This window comes from Taurulus bubalis (genome assembly GCF_910589615.1).
Source record: "Taurulus bubalis genome assembly, chromosome: 16".
Lineage (NCBI taxonomy): Eukaryota > Metazoa > Chordata > Actinopteri > Perciformes > Cottidae > Taurulus > Taurulus bubalis.
Window position 1 is genome coordinate 1,889,581 of NC_136604.1, and position 19,960 is coordinate 1,909,540.

General features: G+C 43.2%; 1 protein-coding gene across 1 annotated transcript in view; it reads left to right on the forward strand.

Moving 5' to 3' along the window:
- gabbr1b (gamma-aminobutyric acid (GABA) B receptor, 1b) overlaps positions 1 to 19,960 on the forward strand; it is a gene marked incomplete at both ends in the record, with an annotated part of 69,748 nt that overhangs the window by 32,999 nt on the left and 16,789 nt on the right. The window contains one exon of the mRNA XM_079232309.1: positions 18,975 to 19,125. Coding sequence (XP_079088435.1) covers positions 18,975 to 19,125 — 151 coding nt within the window. The remainder of the gene's footprint in view (positions 1 to 18,974; positions 19,126 to 19,960) is intronic.

A 19,960-nucleotide genomic window follows, 5' to 3' on the forward strand; every position in this document is an offset into this window, starting at 1 on the left:
TACATAATTGCTAATCATTTTCTTAGGGTACAGTGTGTATATAGATCATTCTACATTTTTAGCAACCAAAACTTTCTATACATTTCAGTGACGGATACTTCTTAAGAAAGGTATAGGCCCCATGATCCCCAAGTCAAAACTAAACTTTAGTTTGTTGTCAACTCAGCTGTGAAGACAAGCCAAGCTGCAATGTCCCCAGGTCGTGTTTGACGTCACGACTGTCTACCGTCACTGAAAAGCTTGAAGCGCTGGTACTTTACTGGCTGTGTGACAGAAACTAGTTTTTGTAATCGAGCCAACAGACGGCAAGTAGCTCTTACTCTGATATGACAAGACTGGAGGGAAGGTCGGCGGAAGTGTGGACCTCGTGTGTTTCTGGTGTTGGACCCTGCAGCTAGGCTGGCCTCAGTGAGGCTGTCTGGGCCATCTGGACTGAGTGGAAGTCAGCAGATGCTCTTGGACAGTGGACAAGCTGAGTCATACGGTACAAGAAGCCAGCTTCATGTGCGTGGCAGCCAGTCACCCCGAGGCACTTGTCAAGATGTCCTCCTCCCTCCCTGCCAGTATGCGGCGTCCTTCCTCGCAGTCAACACTAAAAATAGCCTCCTCAAGTTGACCAGGACTCTGTGGTAGATTGGTTGCGCCTGTTGCTCAGGGTCGAGTAACTAGTTCAATACATATTAGTTATTTTCTCACAATTCCCTCTTACCTTGTTTCTTACCATGGTAGCACTTTATAATAACTACACAATATTTAGCATTAGTAAAGCATGAGTAAACACTTAATTCATCATTCATAAAGCATTGTTCCAACATGAACACATTAGTAACTCATTAGTATGCAATTCATAAACAGTTATACATATTTTATTATTGATTAATTGACTGTTATGCTATTCATGATTCCCCATTTGTAAATTAAGTAATATATATTACAAACCAATTAACTTTGACTTTATTTATTTGATGTAGACATCACAGTGACATTATAGTTTACAACATACATCTATGCATAAAAAACAGATGCACTGTGTTGATTGTCTATAGTGAAACGCTAATTTCTAACACCTGTACAATCAACAGGAGACTTTTTTTTTATAGAATAAAATGTGATAAAGTAGAATAACAAAGAGAATACATCCACAGATACATACAAAAAGTAAAGGTATGTGTTACAGGGGTGTTAAATGTCTACTGGTGTGTGTGTGTGTGTGTGTGTGTGTGTGTGTGTGTGTGTGTGTGTGTGTGTGTGTGTGTGTGTGTGTGTGTGTGTGTTAACTTTACTGGTATGTTCAAAGGTGAACATGTTGTGTTTTTTCAAGATCTGACAGTGGTGCCACCTCATTGTTTTTTTGTCCATTATTTGTAATGTCTGGTTATACAGAGAGATGATGGGTTGTATAGTTGTTTACCAGGTAGTGATGCAGTACGTTAGGTGTGAGAATATCAAGGCATGTAAAGCTGGGCTGTACTTTCTAATGAATATGAAGCAGTTGAGATTTGATTTAACTTTTTTGCTGATATTACACTTGTTTATTAAATCTTAGATGTGAATCTAATATGATTCCGAAGTACTTCACATTGTCAACCTCCAGTGGCGGGCCGTGTATTGTCTACCTTCAGTGCCGTATAGTCCACATCAGGGGCGGACTGGGGGGAAAAGTGTCCTGGGAGTCACTGTCAGACCGACCCACTCAATACACGGCAGCTCATAGAGACTGTCATGAGTAGGGATGGGTATCGTTTGGGTTTTTTCCGATACCGGTGCTAAACCGATACTTTTAAAACGATACCGGTGCCTAAACGGTGCCTGAACCGATACTTTTTTATTGCCAAGGCAATTTTTCTTCTTCAAATTGAACAATATTATTAACTGTTTAAAGTATACTATAGATATGAATAAATAAGTACATAATAAGTACATAAGTACATAAGTGCAATGCAGGCGGACAGAGATCAGAGCAGCGAGTGTGCTCTGATCCGCGCTATTTTAATAATCGTCTTTAGCGTGCGGGCACCGCGCTACCTTTTTAGTATCTATATACCGTGCAACTTTACAGAGTAGTGTAAAAAAAAAAAGTATTTAAATCGGCTCAGGCACCGGAAGGAAGCACCGAAATCTGCGTTGCTTTTCGGTCCGGTAGGTACCGGACGTGTTGGAACCGGAATTAATCATGAATTGCAGGATTAAAACACGTTTATAAACCTCATGTTAACATTGTCCCTAACCATTAGTGCAAATCTAAATCATTATATGTAGAAATAAATGCATGAATAAATGACATTTAAATATTTTTTTTTATCATTACAAGCACTTTAAAAATCCGTAATACTTAATTTACAAATGGGTAATCCATCATTTATAAAGTATGAAAACCCAGTCATGAAACGCATAATAGTCAAGCTTATTTATCAAGAATAATAATAATAATAATACATTTAATTTATATAGCGCTTTTCCAGATGCTCAAAGACGCTTGACAGAGACAAAACAGAACAAAACAAAACAAAAATATAGAATCAAAACAAACAATCCCAAAAAAAATAAAATAAGAAAAAAAACTGGAGAAGCTGCAACAGAATTAGTCCTGCAGTGGACGGTAGGGAGCAGGGGTTAGCAGGTGAAGGGTAGGGAGCAGGGGTTAGCAGGTGAAGGGTAGGGAGCAGGGGTTAGCAGGTGAAGGGTAGGGAGCAGGGGTTAGCAGGTGAAGGGTAGGGAGCAGGGGTTAGCAGGTGAAGGGTAGGGAGCAGGGGTTAGCAGGTGAAGGCGAGTTTGAAGAGGTGTGTTTTGAGGGCTTGCTTAAATGACGATTGGGTGGGAGCTTGACGGATGTGGATGGGGAGGGCGTTCCAGAGGGGAGGTGCAGCAGCTGAAAAGGTCCTGTCACCCCAGGTCCGACGCTTGGTCTTGATGGTCTTCAGAGTGTTCAAATTGGCAGACCTGAGGCAACGGGTAGGGGCGTGAAGGGGGAGGAGAAGAATAAAACATTCTAGTTAGTTACATTAGTATACATTGACTAGGTGTACATTAGTATGCAATTCATAAACTGTGTTAGCCCAGCTAAACTGTGTTTATGAATTGCATACTAATGAGTTACTAATGAGTGTTCATGTTGAAGAATGCTTTATAAATGATGAACTAAGTGTTTACTGCTAAATAGAGTGTAGTCATTATGGAGGCTACCCTTACCACTCCACTTCCCCTACTTCTTTTACAACCTATTGTCTGTAATCCTTCATCTACTCATCTCATTGTATCTTTCTCACCACTCTCGTTTGTTCACTCCCTCTTTTACTTCCCAACATTTGTCAACAATCTCCTGTCCTCTCTCATCTTTTTGGACTCCTTGACAACCACTGCTGCCTTTCTCATATTGCCTTGGTAACCATTATTAGTCGCCATGGTAACATACTGTCCCTATTCCATCATCAGGGGGAGATATTGTGTTGGAGAACACATTTTCCCAAAGGAAAACACACACACTATGTATCTGCCTTCAACAGACAAATCCACTCACAAGCATGGTGCATCATTTTTAGGAGTTATGCTTCTGGATCCTTACTTTTTTTTACTGCAGGACTTTACTTTCATGACGGGGCATTACTGCTGTTAACAGGGTGAGAAACATGTCATAGGACATACAGAAGGAATCATGTGATTCTTAAAACATTTACATAATGGGAATATGGCAAACACTTGTTAACATACTGCAAATGTTATAATATACATGTAGGACTCCTGTACAAGTCTACAGCCGTGCTAATGCTCTGTGGGCCTGAACTTGAGCTTTTAGCTAAATGCTGTGAGGCACAGTGGACAATCGAGTTCACAAGCACAACTCAGAGGCAGGTGGCAGGCAAAGTTCTTTAGTTGTGTATTCAGGCAGGGGTCAAAACCAGGAGATCAAACAAACAGGCCAACAAATCCGGTAAGTGGCAGGCAAAATCCAAGGTCGGCCAGACAGGCATAAATGGGGTCAGAACAGGTAGGCAAAAAGTACAACGATATGCTGGAGAGTTCGGCACAATGGACAAGACAATCTGGCAGAGGACACGTGCAAGTGAGGGGACCTACATAATGAGCTAATGAGGGAACGGGCTGCAGGTGAGATGGGCGTGAGGGCCAGGTGACGGTGATGAGGGGTAATCAGGTGTGAGTGGCAGGATCTGGAATGACAGACATGATGAAAACACTTAATATGACGGGGAATCCGTGACAAAATGCAATCATCTGCATGCTAACATATGAAGTTAAGCATATCCACTACCTTAGTTAAGCTTGTTGAACAAATGTAAACTTTGACTCGATGGTGACACTTGATAAAAAGTCAGGGCACCCCAAAGTGATTACAATTCATCTTGAGGGGGAAATGAATGGGTGTTAGAATTGTCAAGACATTTCACCAAAACCCAATATGTCAAATGGCCTAGAGGAAATCAGGGGATCTATGTGGGATATCATCTACCAACTGACTTACCGGCATTGTCATCCCTGCTGCTAGCACAGCTATGTCGATATTTTGAGAACAATTCATTATTTTGACAATTTCCATGAGCCTCAGTATACTGAAAGGTTCAGCAAGTTATGCACACTAGTGACATTTTTCCAAGGTTTCCATGACATGAGGATGATTAAACATGTTTCTAGTGACCCCATAACGTTTCCTCTAATATACACACAGGTCCAAATGTCAACTTGCTGTCAAATTAAATCCTTTAATCTGACTCCAATCCTTAAACTTGTTCAGGTTTGTAACCTTGTTGGATGGTCAAACACATTATAAAGGGATCTCTTGATGTAGAGGAATGACTACAGCAAGCTACACCTGGTTTAATGTACACATGGGCACTTGGCTATAGTTTTTAACGAGTCTGTACAAAATGTTTCTTTAAGGCTCACTCTGCAAAACAGAAACTGGCAGTACTTGTTACTAGCTCTGTAATGTAGGGATCAGTGAAGCTAACAACTTTATTGAATGTGATGACTCCAACTTTACATCTTCCGTAGAAAGTTCAATTAACTTTCGGTCACATGACCCCTGGGTCAAAGAACTCATCCGAGAATGCCAAAGAGCTCCAGGGAATCGGTTGCCCATTGCTCTCCAGGGCAATTTCCCCCAAGCCTTCAGAACCATTAGTTGAAACTTTACTGTCCTGTGAGGTTGAGGCTTTAAGACCTTCTCTAAGACCTCCGAGCAATATAGCAGGCTAATATTGATTTGCTTTAGGAACTTTCCCTTTTGCTGCCCAAATTCTCAGCTGTTGAGCGGTTTAGTGAATTTCATCCACTTAGTGGTTCCTATGTTTCCACAACCATAAATCACCTGGTATATGGTATCCTCGGTCAGTTATTAATTGTTCATCTCTGTATTCATTGTATTTATTTATGGTTGCATGTCTATTTTTTGTCTGTTTAGAAGGTTAATTTATTGTCTTTACGCAACTCAGGGGGTTCACAACAAAAAGAAGTTGTGTTTCCTTTATGCTACGAAAGAAAAACAAAAAAGCTAAAACAGGAAAGTATTCCTGTAGTTCATTGTTATAATATGTATTAGGATGAATAAGGAACAGCATCTCATCTTAACATTAAACATTCAATGTCAGGAAAACATTGTCCATAAACTTTGACTACGTTTTAGCATCAAGCATCGCTGATGCAAACATAGAGCCCGCCTGCCCTCATCCCACTGGAGTCCTGCGATCATTTGGGCCGGTCACAGATCTATCGTTGCTGGACCAGCCCAAGTCCTGTTGCATCCATTCCACTTTCCTGCGACCTCCATCAGCTGGGAGCAGGCTGGCTAGTGGAACAGCCCGAGCTGCGCCAGCCTCTTATCCCTCAGTGGCATTTGGTCCGGCTGGTCGGAGCATGTCGTGGGCGGCGATTGTCTAAAGGTCCGCTGCTCTTTATCCAATCCTCATGCTTCCTTCTCTGATGTTGAAGACTGTATCTCCATCATAGGCTATGAGGTGTATGAGTCTTGAGGACTTGGTGGTAACAGTCGACAGCTGAAGTGGCTCCTGTGGATGACCAGCACATTGTAGAAAGGGTGAGAGTCAGAAACTATAGCAGGGGTATTGAATTAAAATTCAACAGAGCCATTTCGAGAGGATTCCTCAATCGAAGGTCCAGAACATCACAATAATGTCTAATTTGCGCTCTATGATTTAGTGCCATATATATTGAAGTAGCCTAAACGTTGTACTAACGTCTGTATTTAGTCAGTAACTGAATGTCAAATCAAATAAAGAAAGTTCAATTGAATAATATCTCAACAATATGTATTGTTAGATAATATATATCGGCACTGTTAACCAGTTAATGCAGTGAATGATGGCTTGGCAAGATGGCTTAACCCTGGAGTCGGCAACCCGCGGCTCGCTGAGGCTTTGCCCCCCCAAAAAAAACAAGTCCTCTTATCTTGGAGTTTTAGGTGATATTGGGTCACTGAAAATACAAATAAATGTTTAAATATTTCTTTAACTACAACGTGCATCACATCCTGTACGTAGCTGTCAAGCCTCTTCCCCTGCAGGCGGCTCATCGTGATTTGCAGAGCTCCGCCCTCTGTAAACTATCAACGGATACATTTAAAACAAATAAAAGTCACCGAGAAAAGTAGTTTAATTCTGCGTGGACGTATTCATTTGCTTTCACTGCTAACGATGCTGCTGACCTGTCTGCTTGATATGTGGCGAGAAATTATCAAATAACAAAAAATGGAATGTTGAAAGACTCTTCCAGAACAAACACACAGCATCTGATGACAAGTGTCAAGCTGCAGAAGAGCGATTCCTCAACTGCTGCAGCAAACTGAGCAAAGTAAATATACTTTCAGGAAGTGGATCAAGTCTCCAGACTCAACTCCTGCTGCTGGTTGTGTGTCAGCTCATGAGACACTGAGGCGTCCGCTAGTACAAACAGATCCCTCCTCCTCCGTTTGCGGTGCTCTAAAAGTCCGGCGGAGTGAAAAGATATGCGTTTTAAAATGAAACCTCACGTGAAGAGGACAGGTATTGAACCTGCTACCTTGTGATTACAGTGTGAACCCCCCTACCACATGAGCCACAAATATAGATAGGACTCAAGGTCTGCTTAGTTGTGTATTTAATGGATCTTAATGTAGCCGACACATGACTATTTTTTGTCTCCTCTTCAAAAGAGTTTGATAGTTATGAACAGGTAAAATAGCAATACAATGTCCGTAATTGTCTTTATTCTTGTTCTATAATTTCATAAATACAACAAACTATGTTTTTTTGTAGCTTTTGCGGCTCCAGACACTTTTTTTTGGTGGAAAAAATGGCAAAATGGCTCTTTGGATAGGAAAGGTTGCTGACTCCTGGGCTAACCTGTGGGAACAAAGGACACCACTAAGTGGATGAACACTTTAACATGAACCAGGGAAATGGTCTTAGCAGCTGAGATTGTGGTGAAGCAATAAAGAAATACAAGTTTGTTTCTATTGAAGATTTATTTCTTTGTTCAAGAATACAAACTTACAACAACTTCAAACAACTCAAAAGAACATGAATCATATACCTCTCTTCCGGTGGCGGGCCATCAGGGCCTGCTAAGCCTTCTCAGCTGGCCTAAAACAGAATCACAAAGTTATTTATAATTTAAGTTTTTTGTCATTTCTTTTACACTACATGTATTATAATTATTTTTCCCTATTAGCTTATTTTCTCATTGACCAGCTCCTATCTCCTGTCTGTTCCTCCTGCCTGGTCTGTCTGCTTCTGGTCTGGCCAGTGAGCTGCTCTACCTCAAGCTCGCTGCTTAACGCTCCTTATCCAATCAGATCTCACCTCTGTTTCTCTATATTTCTCTCTCTCCTCTCTCTCCGCCAGTTAAACACATGGTGAAGGCCAGCGAGGGGGTTCTGTACTGTGATTCCTCACATAGACAGCAAAGCACCCTGCACACACACACTCCGGTACATTAGGTGGCGGTATCACCTGGTCAAGTTGGTTACTATCCGCCACTTGAACTTGTAGAAGAAGAAGCAGCTGCAGCTGCCTCACAGTTCACCTCCTCAGTAAACTCTGGGTAACACTTGGACCTGCTGTCCTCCCAGCCCCGCGGCGCATCTCATCCTGCTTGGCCACGCGCGATGGAAACTGGAAAGCAGGTCTGCACTAGCTCGCTGTTAGCTCACGAGCTAACTAGCGCTCCCGTCATTCGCGTATTTATGCATACGATATCAGACAGCAGGCCTAGGTAGAAAATGCACGGCCCGCCACTGCTCTCTTCACACAAGCAAACAAGTTCTAGCCTTTTCGACCCGAAAATATCTAGACCGATGTTTACTTGCTTATCTTTTTCTTTCCCTCATATTCCCATGTTCTAATCCAGGTCAAGTTGACTTCTTGGATGGTCATTGAGTGTTTTGGGCAAGTCACAGTCAGCTTTTTTGTCAATTCCTCAACATATACCAAACATACAGAGTTGAAAAAACGTTTCTCTCCTTCCCAACATATAAAGTGAATACAGATAATAAAGTGCAAATAGATACAAAAAAAACGTGAGACAAAATATATTTCAAGAAAAACCATCATTCTGTATTTAGCAGCAGTGAGACATATACTTGTACAATGGATCTGGTTGATATTCAATCAGGCCCTGTCTCCATTTCCCTGGGAAATGTTCCAATTACTTGAGTAAAATTTGTATTTTGCCGGCTGTGTGCAAATCTCATAAGGTCACATACTCTTCAACGAAATGCTGTCCCGTGAGCATGGTGATGTGGGGAGCGCAAGCATGACCCTCCTTATGAGCTCGCAACTGCTCAACACTAGCACACACTCGCTCATCAGGTAGGCTTTGAGACTCCGGAGGCGAGGATGGAATAAAGTGCTGGGGGGATGACTTATTGTGCTATGTAAAGATATAGAGGAGAAATGTCTACCTGAACACAATGAAGTCACTCTTCCGCTATATGTGTTGTTATCAGAGCTTTTCTTTCCTTTGTTGTCATAGTCGGGCAGACATGTGAGTGCATGTGAACGTGCCCCACTGGTTAGCAAGACACTTAACTCTAAATTGCCCCTGATGTCGGTGCCTGTTTGTGTATGGCTGAATGGCTGAATGTAGTTAAAGTACTTTGAGTGGTGGGAAGACTAGAAAAGCTCTGTAGATCAACTACATCGCTTTGAACCAGGACTATCAATTCAATTCAGTTTATTTTTTATATCCCTCTCCTCGGATGGACAGAAGTAATAGATGTCATGTGGCCAGAATGAATAACGTAACGGAGTTCAATGAATATGACAGAAATTATTCATATAATGAGTAGTAGGTATGGTCCATGATCCAGATAGCCACGATCCATTAAGCAGAAGGAGGGAGAGAGGGGCATCAGCAGGGCCATGGCAGCAAGCAGGGCCGGTTCCAGGCAGTAGAGTTAGTAATGTGCATTGAAGAGACAATCATTTATCCAAAAGGAGATAAAGAAGAGGTGAAGAGGAGAGGAGGAGCGAAAGAGGAAGAGAAGGAGAGGAGGAGCTCAGTGTATCCTAAGATGTCCCCCAGCAGTCTAAGCCTATAGCAGCATATTCTCATGATGGCGGCGCGTACGGACGCAGCGGCCCCTCTCTGTCCTGACCAAACGGTGGTTTGTCCAGTTACTAAATGTTTGTCAAATAGTTCGTCAATAAGTTGTTCGTCTTCACCTCGTCTGTCTACGTCAGAATACAAATACAGTCGCCAGGTTCTGTTAATCATCGGCAGGACCAAGCAACACAACACTCTGGATACTGCACAAACAGAGACAATCAAGGAGCAGGGGCTACTCCGCCGGCCTACGACAACACCGGACTCGACTGCCACTCCTCCCCCAGAAAGGAGACGCCGCAAGCGTTGCGAGAGGAAGCAGAAGAGGGGTAAGCGCGGAGGTTTCCGAGCTAGGCTAGCGGCTAGGCCAACTCGTCCAGCCATACCATCCATCATCATGGCTAATGTGCGATCCCTGGACAATAAAATGGACCACATACGACTGCTGCGAACGGAGCAGCAGGATGTGAGGAACTGCTGTGTGCTGTTTTTCACGGAAACATGGCTAAATGACAACATCCCCGACTCTGCTGTGAGACTGGAGCAGCTAACATGCTACCGTGCGGACAGAGTCCTCGCCGAAGGAGGAAAGACGCGCGGCGGCGGCGTATGTGTTTACATCCGGTTTGCATGGTGCCGGGATGCTGTCGTGGTACGTAAACACTGCTCTCCACTGGTGGAGTTTATGATCATAAAGTGCCGTCCTTTTTATCTGCCGAGGGAATTTACGGCGATTCTGCTAGTTGCTGTTTACATCCCCCCGACCCCCAACAACAGTGACAAAAATGCGGCACTTTGTGAACTGTACCAGGCCATCAGCGAACAACAGACGGCTCACCCAGACGGCTTCACCATCTTTGCTGGGGATTTCAACAATGCAAACCTCAAGACTGTCCTTCCAAAACTTCATCAGCATGTTGATTTCCCAACAAGAGGAGACAACATTTTGGATCTGGTCTACACATCACACAAAGGAGCGTACAAGGCCTCACCCCTCCCCCACATAGGACTCTCTGACCACATCACCGTCATGCTATTGCCAGCATACAGACCCGGTATGAAAGTTTCCAGACCAGTTCTGAAGCAGGTCCAGGTGTCTCCTGGGGGCCTGCGCTCTCCAAGACTGCTTTGACTCAACAGACTGGGGAATGTTTAAGCACGCAGCCACAAACAATAACCACACAGACATTGGGGAGTACACAGACACTGTTACTTCTTACATCAGTAAGTGCATTGATGATGTGACCCACGTAAAGACCATCACCACTCGGGCTAACTAGAAGCCGTGGCTGACAGGGGAAGTTCATCGGCTGCTGAGGGCCAGACACAAGGCTTTCAGAGCTGGGGACAAAACGGACTTGAGAACAGCGAGAGCCAACCTGTCCCACGGCATCAGGAAAGCTAAACAAGACCACACAAATAAGATAACCCGTCACTTTCAAGACAGCAGAGACACACGCAGCCTGTGGCAGGGCCTTCAAACCATCACAGACTATAAACCCGCGCCACAGACCTGCGACAGCAACATCTCTCTGCTCCAACGACCTAAACGGCTTCTTTGCACGGTTTGAAGCTCAGAACAACACTCGTCCACACAAGACTCCGCCTCCTCCCCATGATCAGGTTCTGTGCCTGTCTGCTGCCAGCGTGAAGAGGACTCTCTCCACCATCAACACCCGCAAGGCAACAGGTCCAGACAACATCCCTGGTCGTGTGTTGTGGGACTGCGCAGAGGAGCTTAAGGACGTCTTCACGGATGTCTTCAATACATCTCTGAGACAAGCTGTTGTTCCGCCATGCTTCAAGGCCACCACCATCATACCTGTGCCAAAGAAACCCACTCCGTCCTGCTTCAATGACTACCGTCCAGTGGCACTGACCCCCATAATCATGAAGTGCTTTGAACGACTAGTCATGTCACACATCAAATCCATTCTCCCCCCCACCCTGGACCCTTTCCAGTTTGCATACCGTGCCAAACGGTCCACGGAGGATGCAATCTACTCTGCTCTCCACCCAGCCCTCACACACCTGGACAAAAAAGACTCGTATGTGAGAATGCTGTTCATTGACTTCAGTTCAGCATTCAACACCATCATCCCACAACAACTCATCTGCAAACTTGACCAGCTGGGGCTCAACACCTCGCTGTGTAACTGGCTGCTGGACTTCCTCAGTGAGAGGCCACAAGCAGTACGCGTCGGCAACAACACCTCGAGCAGCATCACTCTGAGTATAGTGGCCCCTCAGGGCTGTGTGCTCAGTCCTCTGCTCTTCACCTTGTTGACTCACGACTGCAGAACCAGCTACAGCACCAACCACATGGTCAAATTCGCAGACGACACAACACTGATAGGTCTCATTACCAAGGATGACGAGACCCTCTACAGGAAGGAGGTCAACCTTCTGACCACGTGGTGCGGAGACAACAACCTCCTGCTAAACAGCAGCAAGACCAAGGAGATTGTTGTTGACTTCCGGAAAGGCCACACTCAACACCCACCACTGACCATCAACGGTGCGGACATTGAGCAGGTCGGCAGCACCAAATTCCTGGGGGTGGACATCAGCGAGGACCTCTCGTGGACAGCCAACACAACATCGCTGGCAAAGAAAGCCCAGAGGCGCCTTTACTTCCTCCGCAAGCTGAGGAAAGCAGGAAGCCCCCCATCCATCATGTGCACCTTTTACCGTGGCACCATCGAGAGCATCCTGACCAACTGCATCACTGTGTGGGGCGGAAGCTGCACAGACTACAACAGGAAAGCCCTGCAGCGCATAGTGTATGCAGCTGGAAGGATCATCGGTGCCTCACTCCCCTCCCACCCCTCCCTGCAGGACATATACGACACCCGCCTCACCCGCAAGGTGACCTTGATTGTGAGCGACCCCTGCCACCCCTCAAACGGTCTCTTCAGCCTCCTGCCCTCTGGTAGGAGATACCGGAGCCTCCGAGCTCGCACCACCAGGCTGTCCAACAGTTTCATCCACCAGGCTGTCAGGAAGCTGAACTCTCTCCCCACCGTCCCACTCCGTCCTCTTTTCTAGACTGTCTGGATGCTGCTAAGGAGTTAGTCATTTATTTTATAGTTAGTCCATCACAGTCTAAAATTTTTTTTGTAATTCCTAATTTATGTTGTCTATATGTTATATGTTGTTGTTTTAACTTTTAAACTGTTTTTTTTTTGCACTTTATTATTATTATTATTATTACATTGCACAATTCTCTATATGTTGGACAGAAGAGAAACATACTATCGATCTTCCTCATGTTTGCACATTGCACAAAATTGACAATAAAACTGACTTTGACTTTTGACTTTGACTTTGACATATCTAGGGGCTGGACCAGGGCAAACCTGAGTCAGCCCTAACTATAAGCACTATCAAAGAGGAAAGTCTTAAGTCTACTCTTAAATGAGGTGACTGTCTGTCCCCCGGACTGAAAGTGGCAGCTCATTCCACAAGAGGAGCATTTACTAATACAGCTTTAGAAGACAAAGATCTAATATTTAGGAGTCCACATCTAACCCACTGAGACCTGCCTCCAACCTAGCAAATAAACTACACTTATTACATGTACCGTTATCTTTAAAGAAGGCAGGGGAATAGCTATGCATGTGACACGCTGAGCAAGAGAGAGCAGGAGAGGAAGAGGAGGAAGACATCGCTAGCTGCTAGGCTAAGTGAGGTAGCTAACGATCAGCAGAACAAACAAAGTGAAAATAGGAGTTAGATTTAAGCGTTGATAAGATAAGATAAGATAAGATGATCCTTTATTAGTCCCTCAGTGGGGAAATTACAGGATCACAGAGGCATTGCTCACAAGTGAATAAAAGAATAATAAAATAGAAACAAGTAATATAAATAATATAAATAAGCAGTAAAACAGTAGAATATTAATGTACAGACTCAATAGAAAAGTATATATAAACAAAAAGTCGCTAAAAGAAGAAGAGAGTCGAGTGTTTAGATGTGAAAGATGTACAGCAGGTGATCAGGCGCTTGTACTGGAGAATATCACACAATTAGCTTGGTTTAGCTGGAGCTGAGACAAGTACGTTATCGGCTAACACACACACACACACAGTGGAACCGGAAGTGACGTAATACGCTTACCGTCGGTAACAGGTCACAGGGCTCTCAAGTTTTTAAGACAAGAGTGACATATCCTCCTCCTCCTCCTCCTCCTTTATTTTCATTGGTTGCTGGATTACATTTTACCCAGATACAACAGATACGTTTTTCTGATTGGCTATTCGTGTAGCCCATTTCTTTTTTTTTTTATTGGCTGATGAGTGGCACCTCACGGCAGGACTCCAAGGGATTCGGGAATTTCGGGGGAGATCAGGACATGACCAGCGACCAGGTCATGTTTGCGCGCTGCGGCACATTAAATAGCCTAGAGTTTTTTTTCAGCGTGAGAAATATGATCTGTGGCGGGAGGGCGTGACTTAAGACCGAAATGAGTGACAGTCCCGCTCAATGCGTGACACTTGAGAGCCCTGTGGTCAGGTTGTCCACAGAAGAGGAGCCCGATAACTGAAAGCTCTAGCCCCATCCTACTTTTTAACACTCTGGGAACCACAAGTAACCCTGCATTCAGTGAGCGTAATGCTCTCGTGGGGTAATATGGCACTATAAGGTCCTTAAGATATGATGGTGCATCACCAGTTAAGGCTTTGTAGGTAAGGAGAAGGACTTTAAATATGATTCTCGATCTTGCAGGAGAACAGCTAGTACAGGAGTAATGAGATCTCTCTTCCGCGTCCTCGTTAGTACATTCTGGACCAACTGGAGAGACCCAAGGGATTTACCGGAGAAGCCTGATGATACGGAGTTACAGTAATCCAGTTTTGAAGTAACAAATGCGTGGATCAATGTTTCTGCATCGCGTTGAGACAGTATGTGCCGGATCTTTGAAATGTTCCGTAGGTGAAAAAAGGCGGTCCTTGAGATCTGTTTCACGTGAGAGCCAAGGACAGGTCCTGGTCAAAAATAACTCAGAGATTCCTTACGGTGGTGGTAGATGCCAGAGCGATGCCATCCAGAGAAACCATATCATCAGATACTTGATTTCTGAGGTGTTCTGGTCCGAGTAAAATAACTTCAGTCTTGTCCGAGTTCAGCAGCAGGAAGTTGCAGGTCATCCAGGTTTTGATGTCTTTAAGACACGCTTGAAGTTTGGCGACCTGGTGGGTTTCATCTGGCTTGATCGACAGATATAGTTGAGTATCATCGGCATAACAGTGAAAGTTTATGGAGTGTTTTCTGATAATACTGCCTAAAGGAAGCATATATAAGGTGAATAAAATTCCATGGCGAACGGCAGTGGTAACCGAGGCCTCATCGTTTACAAATACAAACTGAGATCGATCTGATAAATACGACTTAAACCAGCTTAGTGCTGTACCTTTAATACCAATCAACTGGTCTAGTCTCTGTAATAAGATGTCATGGTCAATGGTGTCAAACGCTGCACTAAGGTCTAACAAGACCAGTTCAGAGACAAGTCCCCTATCTGATGCAACTAGAAGGTCATTAGTAATTGTCACTAGTGCTGTCTCTGTGCTATGATGCTTCCTAAATCCTGACTGAAACTCCTCAAATAAACTATTATTATGTAGAAAGTCACACAACTGGTTTGCGATTACCTTCTCCAGTATCTTAGAGAGGAAGGGAAGGTTAGAGATAGGTCTGTAGTTAGCCAACACCTCTGGATCCAGAGTGGGCTTCTTAAGAAGAGGTTTCATTACAGCCACTTTAAAAGACTGTGGTACATGACCCATTAGTAAAGACCCATTGATATCTAGTAGAGAGGCACTAACTAAAGGTAAAACTTACTTAAACAGCTTAGTCGGAACAGGGTCCAGGAGACAGGTAGAAGATTTAGAAGTAGAAACCATTGAAGACAGTTGATCGAGGTTGATGGTAAAAATCCATCCAGACACACAACAAGGCCCACAGCCTCCTCCATGGCCATCCCACCTGAGGATGGACCGGCAGTAGTGGAGGGCAGGAGATCACCGATCCTGTCTCTAATAGCCAGAATCTTACCATTGAAGAAGTTCATGAAGTCATTACTACTGAGGTCTATAGGAATACACGGATCCACCGAGCTCTGACTCTCAGCCAGCCTGGCCACAGTGCTAAAGAGAAACCTAGGGTTGCTCTTGTTTTTCTCTATTAGTGATGAGTAGTAGGCTCCTCTGGCATTACGGAGGGCCTTCTTATACGTTCTCAGACTATCCCGCCAAACCAACCGGGACTCCTCCAGACCGTTGGAACGCCATATGCCCTCAAGCTTCCGGGATGCTTGCTTCAATATGCGGGTCTTAGGGTTATACCATGGAGCGAGCCTCCTTTGCTTAATGATCCTCTTTTTTAGAGGGGCTATCAAGTCCAGTGTCACTCTCAATGAGCCAGTAGCACCATCGACGAGCTGATCAATCTGGGAGGGAGTAAAGTTAGCACAGGAATCCTCTGTTATATTGAGACATGGTAATGAATCAAATACAGAAGGAATCGCTTCCTTAAATCTAGCAACAGCACCGTCAGTTAGACATCTGGTGTAAAAACTCTTGCCTAACGCTGTACAATCTGGTAGTCTAAACTCAAAAGTTATAAGGCAATGGTCTGATAAAAGAGGGTTCTGAAGAAACACTACTAAATGCTCTATGTTAATGCCATATGTAAGAACAAGTTGAGGGTGTGGTTAAAGCAGTGAGTCGGTTCCTGTACTTTCTGACAGAAGCCAATCGAATCCAACAATAAGCTAAATGTAGCACTAAGGCTATCATTGCTGACATCCACATGAATATTAAAATCACCTACAATAATAACCTTATTAGTTTTAAGGACTGTAGCGTGAACGGTGGTCTTGCCAGGGGAAAGAGGAGGGTAGGGGGGAGAGTAGGAAAGGCAAGACCTCGCACCTAACTCGGTGGCACTCCGTCGGCTAATTCTCCTAGTGATCCCGGAGGAAATGATAATCCTCATCCGATATTGGAATAACGCCTTCGGTCTTTTATCTCGCCCCGTGCTATAATCGTTTGGTTTTTGTGTTATTTTCGAATTAAGTTATAGGTTTTGTCGAGGGTGTTTTACAGCTTGCGCTCTAGGTCCCCTGCGGTAGGCTGTAACTTGTCTCAACCCTTATCAAGCGAGTACGTATATCGTCTACACCTTCTCTCTACCTATTTTGACACCATCTCATCATTATGACAAGCACTGCAAAAGTCTTCACCCAAAGATACTTACCTTAAGTCTCTTTGGTAGTTTCAGTCGTCACCTCTGTATCTCACGGTGGATGGACAGGGAAAGAGGGTTTAAATTGTTTTAAAGAACCAGAACCTTTTGTTTGGTTTCAGTCCCTTCCAAAGGGTAAGGCTGAGTTTTTATTCAAAGTTTATCTTACATACAAAAAAATTAAATTCAATCAAACAGTTTAAAAGTCACAAGTAACTAAGAGAAGGGGTTAAGTTTTTTAGAGCTGGTGAGTGAACACCTCTTCTCTCTTGTCTACTCCTGCACAGATTTGCCAGGCACCCCTCTCCTGATAGCAGAAGTTTCTTCCAGACTCTACAGCTGGAGACCTGTCCCAACCCCTAAGGGCTGGGACAGGTCCAATTTGATTTTTCTCCTTTTCTAGTAAAGATGCATATTAAGTAACTAAGAGGAAGGGAACACCTCTTCTCTACTCCTGCACAGAATTGTCAGGCACCCCCCCCCCCCAAAAAAAAACATGCATTCCTACCCACTCTTTTATACACCAGAGTACATACGTCATCCTGTCACCAGAGTTGGAGAGAGGAGGTTTCACTACCTTATTTGGTAATACTGCCAATGCATGCTCTTTAACAAAGGAGAGAACATTTAACACATCTCATTCAAAAAGAGTATATAACATAGCAACTTATAGCGTCCTATGCATTTTATGTGTTCTAATCACAAACTATAATGAAAATAAAAACCAAACAGTATATATATATATATTCAATGGTTATATAGAAAAAGAAAATGATTATATGGTTATAATAGTTAGACCTTTTTACTTTCATATTATTCCTCAGACACTCAACAGGACCAAACTTGACAAAAACTCAGAAAATTACGTACCTGGTGCCCGGTATACCACAACAACCAGAATCGGCTGTACTGTTTTCCAGGTTGGATGTGAAAGACTAAGAACAAGGCTTTCAAATAAGTTGCAGTTCAATCCAGGTTTAGGACCCATCAGTATTGGGATCAGCAGCTACAACTATTATGTAAATGTATTAGATATATAATTAATCAACATTTAGGTCAGAGCAGGTATTGGATCCGACTCCTTATTATCAGATACTAAATGTTAAAGGACTGGGGCCAAATGCATGTGATTGAGACATCCTAGCTGTAGGTGTAGGTGTTTTTCAGCAAGGCAGGAGACACATTTCTTCGCCTGACAGTAAATAACCGTTCTAAACATAAACAAAATAGAAATACATGTTACACTTACATTGTTGGTCCAATCTGCTGCAGTTTGATGTAGACTAATTGTGTGTGTGATCATGGTTTCTGAAGATGGATTGATATATACAGTAGGTACCTGGCACATGTCCAGACCGACCATGCACTTGGGATTTATTTGTCACGTAACTTGGGTACTACAGTAACGGCACTTCTGTAGTTATTTAACTAGTTATTTAACAATCTTTTCCAAAACCTAACGAAGTAGTTTTGTAGCCTAAACTTAACGGACTGTTACAGTCAATTATTGGCAATGAGCTTGACGTGTAATGAGTCTTCAGAGGCAGCAACTCCATTTAAAAATGTTTACTCCAAAAATAAAGTTACAAGATTCATTCTGCTCAACTGGCAGCGGTCAGATTAACTGTCTTGCTCCGCAGACTGATGAACCTCGACTGGGGGATATTGGCTATGACTAGTCAGTAGCGTAATAAAGGAGCATTTCATCATTTTTGTTACTAAATCACTAAACACATCTTATTAAGTCTACATTCTGTATACATTTGAGCTCAGACTCCTTGTATGAAGATCAATGTATTTAATTGGTGAATTAATTATTTTTGTTGCATTTTATTTACTGTAATTTGTCCACCAAGTGTACTCATCACAACTCCCTGTTCATCACGTTAGACACTTCATTATCTTCTTTGCTTGTACACAAAGTTGCCTTGTGCCATGCAGTTATGTTGAAATCAGCAAGTTTCAGACAGTATGTTTGAATAGATTATTTCAGGTAAAACAACCTTTAGATTTATTTTACAGCTGATCATTTTATTTTACACATAACTGCAAACATATGAACATACATTTCTCAGGTTTGTACAGCCTCATTTGACGGAGCCTTGTAGATCAGTGAACAGACCTTGCACTCTTTATACCAATGTTTCTTTCATCTGCTCCGTGTTCTCCAGGCTCAGGACCCCCTGCAGACCAGACAGTGGTCATTGAGGAGTTTCGCTACCTGTCCCAGAAGATATTTGTGTCTGTGTCTGTCTTTGCTGGGTTGGGAATCCTGCTGGGAATTGTCTGCCTCACCTTCAACATCTACAACAGCAATGTCAGGTATAAAAGTTCACCTTTACCCGACAACAATTGAGATCAAGTTAATTTAAAGTTGCACTTTCAATATGTGTATATGAACAATGGCTTGAATACCTATGTCATATGTGAAAGGGATCCGATGGACAAACCCCCCAGAATTACTACCCAGAACTGTATCCTCTCAGGTTGCCTTTAGCATCTTTCCGCTTACTGTTTTGGTTGTATGGCCTAGAAACTCTGTTCTCATCTTCCTTGTGTTCATCCACAAAAAGCACCTCTGAAAACCGAGGATAGACTACCTGATTAGCATCAAACAGTAGACACATGAAGCTGCAGCGTCAGTTCAGTTAGGATATAAGTCTAAAAGCTTTGGTTTAAAACAATGATAACATTGCATAACTTTATCAAGGAGGTCATTGTCATCAGAAGTGAACGCACAGAAAGCAGTTAAAGACTAATTCCTGAAAGCTTGTAAAATGTCAGTTGAAGAGTAAGAGATCAAAACTGTGACAATACTAATGTGTAAACTGCTGAAACTATTGGAATTCAGTTGAATCATAACTGATTCAGAAATGTCCGTTATCTTGGATATGCTGGAGACAGTTTGATTGTGTGCAGCATATGCGTAATTAAATTGTCAGGTGAAGTGTAGGACGAAGAATAAAGTCTATGTCAGTTAACATTAACAGGTAAAAACAGTTGAAGCGTCAGTTAAAGTGTAAGTAATCAAAGCACTTGAAACTTCAGTTGTTGTGTTAGATAATGATACCGCTAACTAATATATCTATAATTGCTCTGAGGATCACAATTCAAAAACAATCAATACTATCTATGTATTCTTTATCCTACCTCTGTT